Source organism: Ascidiella aspersa, chromosome 9, assembly GCF_963924565.1.
Source record: "Ascidiella aspersa chromosome 9, kaAscAspe10.2, whole genome shotgun sequence".
NCBI lineage: Eukaryota > Metazoa > Chordata > Ascidiacea > Phlebobranchia > Ascidiidae > Ascidiella > Ascidiella aspersa.
In genome coordinates this window covers 18,239,618-18,246,831 of record NC_139455.1, presented here as the reverse complement: position 1 = coordinate 18,246,831, position 7,214 = coordinate 18,239,618, and the positions used below count along the sequence as shown (strand labels likewise).

The 7,214-nt window shown below is 34.6% G+C and overlaps 2 protein-coding genes across 2 annotated transcripts; both read left to right on the top strand.

Moving 5' to 3' along the window:
- The first annotated feature begins 1,703 nt into the window (after positions 1 to 1,703).
- Positions 1,704 to 3,032, top strand: LOC146133384 (SAGA-associated factor 29-like). Its single transcript, XM_083396670.1, has one exon. It carries the CDS (start codon positions 1,838 to 1,840, stop codon positions 2,720 to 2,722), a length of 885 nt encoding a protein of 294 aa, XP_083252796.1. The 5' UTR covers positions 1,704 to 1,837; the 3' UTR covers positions 2,723 to 3,032.
- On the top strand, positions 2,948 to 6,445 carry LOC146133383 (actin-related protein 2/3 complex subunit 5-A-like). The gene is made up of 5 exons (XM_083396671.1): positions 2,948 to 3,083; positions 3,351 to 3,507; positions 4,358 to 4,430; positions 4,695 to 4,874; positions 5,950 to 6,445. Exons 2-5 carry the CDS (start codon positions 3,359 to 3,361, stop codon positions 6,010 to 6,012), a joined length of 465 nt encoding a protein of 154 aa, XP_083252797.1. The 5' UTR covers positions 2,948 to 3,083; positions 3,351 to 3,358; the 3' UTR covers positions 6,013 to 6,445.
- The last annotated feature ends 769 nt before the right edge of the window (positions 6,446 to 7,214 follow it).

The following is a 7,214-nucleotide window of genomic DNA, read 5'->3' as shown; positions in this document are numbered from 1 at the left end:
TCCATCGTGTGTAGGCCTACTGCGATTTGTGACTATACTCAAAAACATGCAATATCGACTGAGTGAAGTGTGTCTAGAGTTAAAGAAGTTAAGGACAGGTATTTTTTAGCGGCCTGCTACTTTGATTTAGATAAAGCTACTTTGGCAGTCGTCAGCCCTCGTCTTAAGGGCCAGTCCATTACTTACCCGTAGTAACCCAATAGAGGAATTGTTACTTTTTATTGACGCCTTGTCAGTATCACCAAATTGCTGACACCCTGTCACCGATTTTTCGTGGCACCTTGTCATTGATTCGGTGACACCTGTCACTGATTTGGTGACACCCTGTCACAGATTTAGTGATACCCTGTAACCGATTTGGTGACACCCTGTCATCGATCTAGTGAAATCCTGTAACTGATTCGGTGACACCCTGTCAACAACTACTGACTAAAATCTGTAAAACGTGTCCTATGTCAAAATTATAACTTAAATGGGCTGATGTGGGTAATAATATGTTTGTTTCTTGGTATTTTTTACAATCTGCAGAAGCCTTCAACCCGCAACGCTGAAGTAATGTTAGGATTTTTTGTAAACGCTTACCATTGTCTTAATAGTTTGTACAACACGGTGGTCAAAGAATACATATCAATAGTAAACAAATTTTACTTTATAGAAGTTCAACAAAACAAAGACATATAAACAGTATTTATATGTCGTTGAATAAAGCAAAACCTTTAAATTTAAACGCTAAACCTATTTAAACATAGTATTCTATGATTTAACGGTTGAGTAAACTCAAAAAGTTACTAACCCATGTCGGGTTTCCTCGTATTTTTTTTTTACTTTGCATATTGTTTTCGCCATTTAATTACAAAATTAACTTACAACAGTGGTAAAACACTTCACTAAATTTTTTTCACGGAAGCTTATTGCTACTTGTTTTATCTGTTTTAAAGTGATTTCGATTATTAGGTATGTGTTCCTTAGGTAAATGATGAAATGGTAACACAATAAACTGCGCTTGTCTAGAATCCTAGCACATTTTTATCTGGGTTTATATTGCCAACGTTGTTTGGTTTAGATTGCGAATTAGCGTTTGATTTTCAAGTATTTGGTTAAGTATTATTGTTATATTTATTATCCCATAATTTATTTGTTCTTTGGATTTTCTCGTTTTCGTTGCTTTTTAAAAAAAAGTTGTAGGATTCTAAACCAGCACCCAATATGCTCAAACTTTTCACTTAACAGTTGGTCAGACACTGCTAGCATTTCAGCATTCTGTGGCAGCTGCACACCACAATTTTTTTTTTAATTAATGTGTATGCTCACTTAAATACTAATTTTCACTTCTAAATTCAAAGTTGAGATGTGATAGACCACTGAAAAGTGTGACAAGTGAACCCGCATGTATTTTCATTAAACTGCCCTGCAAAAAATAAAAAATCAACCTGATTTTCCTATATACTAGGGGGTCGCACTTCAGACCTTTGGTACACCCTGACACCCCGATTTTTTTTCGGACGGGCACTACCCAGATTTCGTTGTGATCCGCCATACTTTTCACACTGTGGTGTGCAAGTGCAACAAACCTTAATTGCACACCTGGTCGTCTCAAAATTTAGTGCTGTTCACTTGGCGTTAAGTATAATAAAATGCAGACTGAAATGCTACAGCAGGTTATTTATCTAAATTAATTGTGAATGTTATTGTTTTGCAGGTGCATGATTATGTAGGCAGAGGAAATAGCTTAAAAAGTAATATATAAAGGTAAACAGACAAGTTGGATTGCTAGAACAGTAAATAAAAGTTATGAACTTGTTTAAATCATTTTAATGGTTTAGTTAACCAACCAAGCATGACGTCTGAAAGTGACCAAAGGATAAAGCTCCTTCTTGGCGAGCTCTACAACACTATTATTGAAACTGAGTCAGAAAGACGAAGTGGGTTTACCAATTTAGAAAACATTGGAAAGACCCACGAAAAGGTACAATCAGACCAAAAGATTTCACCTTACTTTAAGCAAAAACTAAGAGCATTATATAGTTCAGCATTGCGAGATGCTGACACAGAATGTGACTTGCTACGAAAATGCCTTGAGCTGATTGCTGAGATCAAAGCACTGCAAGAGGAAAAGAGAATAACTGCCCGAGCATCACAGGCGTTTGTACAAGAAGAACAGCCCAGGAAAAGTATGCGCCGCGGAGTGCTAATGAGCATGTTACAAAAAGCTGCTCAGACATTGCCTTTGTGGATTGGAAAGCCACACGAAAAAGTTCCAGCGCTGTGTGGAGCAATTGGTGCTGCACCCGACTACATCGCAAAGCCCGGAGATAAAGTTGCTGCCAAGGTAAAGACAGAAGAAGAGGAACAATGGATACTTGCAGAAGTTGTGTCTTACAATAGCTCATCGACAAAGTATGAAGTCGACGACATAGATGAAGAAGGCAGGGCTTGTCATACTCTTAGCAAGCGAAGGGTTGTGCCTTTGCCGCAGTGGAAAGCCAACCCTGAAACTGACCCTGAGGCTTTATTTCAGTTGGGTACTTTGGTCATGGCATTGTATCCTCAAACCACCTGCTTTTACAGAGCAATTATTAGCGAGCAGCCTAAATCTGCCGTGGACGAGTACCTTGTTTTGTTTGAAGACAATTCTTATGCTGACGGATACTCGCCAGCTCTCAGAGTGGCCCAGAAATACACTGTTGTTCCGAAGGAGATCAAGGACTCCAAAAGAAAATAACCGATGGACAAACCTATACTTTAAAGTTTACAATATGTGGTGCTTTATTTTTAGTAGCTGCTTTCCAGTTTTATGAGCGCTAAAGTCACAGCATCACTAGAGTTAGATTGGACATTACTACTAATATTAAACAATTTTCAAAAGTGTTTTTCTTCTCAATGACATTAATTGAAAACTAAATGAAGTACATTTTTACTGTATCGTTCGCTGTAGCGAAAGATAGTTATATTATGCTACATACATTATTATATTGTATTAAATTACTACATGTATTTGTAAAATACAAATGTTTGTTTGGTATTATTGCAGATATATACACATATCTTTGTAAATATTGTCTAGGCTTCAGCTCTTTTTATAGGTGAGTTGCACTCCTTTATACAATTTAAAATGTATATATATATATATGAGTTTTTTGCCACATAATTTTTTATAAATAAAGAAATATCAAAAGTAAGCACACTAAAATGAAATGTATAACGATGTTAGGAAACATAAAATAGTGTGAAAAACAAATAACTATTTCATGCAAGAATTTATGGATGTTCATCCCTTTGTGCAGTTTGGCAAATCTTTATATTTTGCATATTGTTTACTGCAGTTCTAAAGTATTTGGTTTTTGTTGTAGAACTCAAAATGTCAAAGAACGTCACAGCCGGCGGTGTAGCAAAGGGATTTCGTCGTATCGACGTTGACCAGTATGACGAAGAAAAGTTCAATGAGGAACAAGCAGACCAAGGAGACACTGGACCTGATGAACAAGAAGTTTCCCAATTACTTCTAGGGTATTCTTTCAACTTTTATTTGACAAGTTTAACAAAATTTGTTCACTTGGTAAATATAAGACTGTTAAAGGAATGAGACAAACCGATCATTGTGAACATTAGGAATTGGGTGTTTGTTTAGACCAGTGATTCTCATCTATGTATGCTTTTTGTCCTTTTCTTGCGTAGTCTCTCAAAATTTGTGCCCCCCTGGTCACACTTCAGAAAAAATTGTTATGAAATATATAACACAAGAGAGAGTTTTGTGAAGCTGTAATAAAAACAAACCACAACTGTAAATTAAAAAAAAAATCAAAATATATTTGTTTATGGCTGCCCAAAGTCCTATGTTCAGCACCCATTTAGATAATCCTGGTGTAAACCATATTTCACAGTATTAGGTCTTTGATGTTTTGTCCCTGTATTGTATTATATATATACTAATAGCAAAGCAACATAAAAATAGTTTTTTTGGCTTGCAAGCTGCATGCGGCTCTGCGGCATGTTATTCGCGGCTCTTCTATGAAGACTAATATCAATAGAGAGGTGTACCATATATATAAACGACGTTCGTTTAATAATGTAATTCATAATAACAGAACAGTAGTGTTTTTTATAGAACCCCGCATTAAATTAATTCACCCTGTGTAACATTGAGGTGTTGCTGCTTCCAAGAACCAAACATCAACAATTTCCGGCTATTGCGATAGAAATTAAACTCATTAAATCCATTTTATGGGACTCTTTTAACTTATGAATTTTACAATGCAGCTCCTGTTGCTCAAATATTTGCACCACCCTGTTAGAAAAGTATTTTGTTTATTCACCTCGGTGTAGCATTTTCCTTAACTACTAAAATTTAAATGTTTAGTGGCAAAAACATGCCAGCACTGAAGGCAGCTCTTCAAAGCCCACCAGTAAGAACAAAAGATGCCTGTATAAAGGTAAACAAGTTGGCTAACATTTATTGGTTTTATAATTTTTTGAATGGATGCTTTATTAAATAATAATAAGTATCATACTGGTTTTCAGGGTGCAACACAGACTATTACAATACTCTTTATAGAAAAATGTGATTATGCAATTGTTCAAATAAAATATTTCCTATTTAAAGCCTAGCCAAACCTTCTCCTCATATTTTTTGGCTGGTTGTCTTTAATTATTATTGAAATTTGACAATTTATGTTTAACCAATATATTTTGGGCAGGAAAATTCCACAATGTTAGTAATTCGTGTAATGGCCTCAATGAAATCAAGTGAGATTGCAAATGCTGTGAATAGCCTGGACATTGATGAGCTTGATATACTAATGAAGTACATCTACAAAGGCTTTTCACTCAACCTAGATGGAGGACAATGTGGGACACTGCTTACTTGGCATGAAAAGGTTTGTGCTGGTTGTTTTTAGGTTTCCATATATTTCTTTAAACCATCCTTCAAAGTTTTTTTAAATATATACTTTAAGACATTATTTATGGGTCCTCAAACAAACAAAATCATGTTATTCCACATAAACTGAAAGAAACGGATTTATTCTTGTTTCATTATAACCCTAATCTGACATGTTTGTTATATCCCTTAAAAACAAAAAGTCATCAAATATTTCCAATAAATCTACCCAAACCGGTTTATAACATTTGAAGTGATTATTATTAATTACCATTTTCTTATTTACGGTAGTAGTCGGACATAACAATTATCCAATTGATATGCATAATAATGTTGTGGTTTTACTAATAATATTTTTTTGATTTAAAATTAGTTTAGTGAACCAAGTGCTACACTGGCAAAATTAATTGGTTTTAACCCAGTTGACTCTGTAAACCAGTATTTTGTACCAAAACAATGTGGTCTGGATTAAAGGAGTCTGACTGTAGTTATGTGCAAAAGTTGTTTGCTGCAAGATTATACTAGTCAAAAAAGAAACTTTTTCACTTGTTTCCTTATAGACCAGGGGTGTCCAACAAGCGGCACGCAAGCCCTCCCCAAAAATACTAAAGTTGTTATTTAGCCAATTGCCAAAAAAGGTCAATTTGTCATTCAGCCATTTATCAGAAAATACTAAGTTTGTTATACAGCCAATTGCCATTGTTTGTTCACAATATAAAACAATCGGCAAATCGCGAAAACCAACAATTACTTTTGATATAATAACATTTTATTGTGTGGAGGCTAGCATTCACATAATATTATATAGCTTGGTGTGAAGAAACAAAAGTGAGCTCACCGAGAGACACTTTGATGTAGTGATGCGCATTTCTACTAGACAGTTTTTTTTTCAATTTTAAATAAACGTTCTTATTTTTGGTATAAAAGCGCTTATGATTAAAAAGAATTAATTCGGTTACGAAACTTTGGCACGGAAGAAATTATAAGATAAAAATTGGCACACCGGCAGGTTTGAGTTGGACACCCCTGATATAGACCACTTTTAATATAAAACAATAAATCTTAATTTTTAGGTTACAGCCAAGGGTGGGATGGGGTGCATCATCCGTGTATTAGCTGATCGCAAGAGGTTGTGATTTTCAATTGGAGAAGATATATTTTACCAACACCAACAGAAGCAGACAATGCTCCACATCTAATCAAGCCAACTTTTGACAGCAGCTAATCTGCATTTCTATTTCAACCAATTATAACTATATTATCGCATAAAATACCGGTTGTAAAAACTTGCGCACCCTTAGATGAATATTATATCTATTCAATTTTGTATAACTATTGTACTTTTATTGATGATGTACCGATATCCACTAACAATGCTTTCTTGTGTGTAGCGTTTGCTGCTTTCATTTATTAGAACGTTTTTTTCGCAAACTTGCACTTTTAAATTGCCTTGTGCTGGTTTGTAAGAATTTGCCACCCATCTCAAAACGTGATTCTTTATTGTGTCAGCTTTTTAGGTTTGGTGTGCAATTTATTTGGATAAATTACATTTTATTCATGCAGATTTAAAACTTTGTTGTCCCCTTTTCAGTATAGAAAAGACAGAATGTTACTATTCTGCTATTTAAAGTTTAGAGGTTGAATTTATTCTTTAGTTTTTTCAGTTCTGATCTATGATTAAGATAGGTCTATCATGGAAAATAAAAAAGTTGTTATCATTGTAGTGCAGTGAATCCTTAATAGAAAACACAGTGTTCTGATCGGTGACGAAATCAAATTTTATTCGCACGAAAAAACAAATTATTATCCAAGTTTTTATGTGACTGGTATTGCAAGTTGCAGCTAAGGGCGTTGGAAAACATTTATTTAACTTGGGTGTTGAAAAACCTTTTTTTATGTAATTGAAATTTGAAATAACAAACAACTTTACATAAAAAATGACTTTTTAAGTACTTTGGAGCAATTGTAGGAAACCATTGAAAGTATGACGTTGCTTTTGTGGATTTTAACGCCCAAACAAGTTAGAGCGCCCCCTAACTTTGCTTAATCACCTGCCAATCTGCCATTGTTTGCATTCACAATATTACGTCCACCATTTTTGGATATTTTATGTGAAAGTTTTAGACAAGCCTTGAGACATAACAAAAACTTTCTTGGACATGTTAGACAGTTGCAAGTTTAAGCAGTTATATCTATGATGTATAGTTAGTTATATTACATATAGTATGCTGGGTAGCGTTCATCAAAACGCTTGTAAATTTTCGTTTCCCATGAATACTTTCAAAGAACCTCGTCGAAATCTAGACGTTTTAAAAAGACCATTGTTGCGTCAACTGTT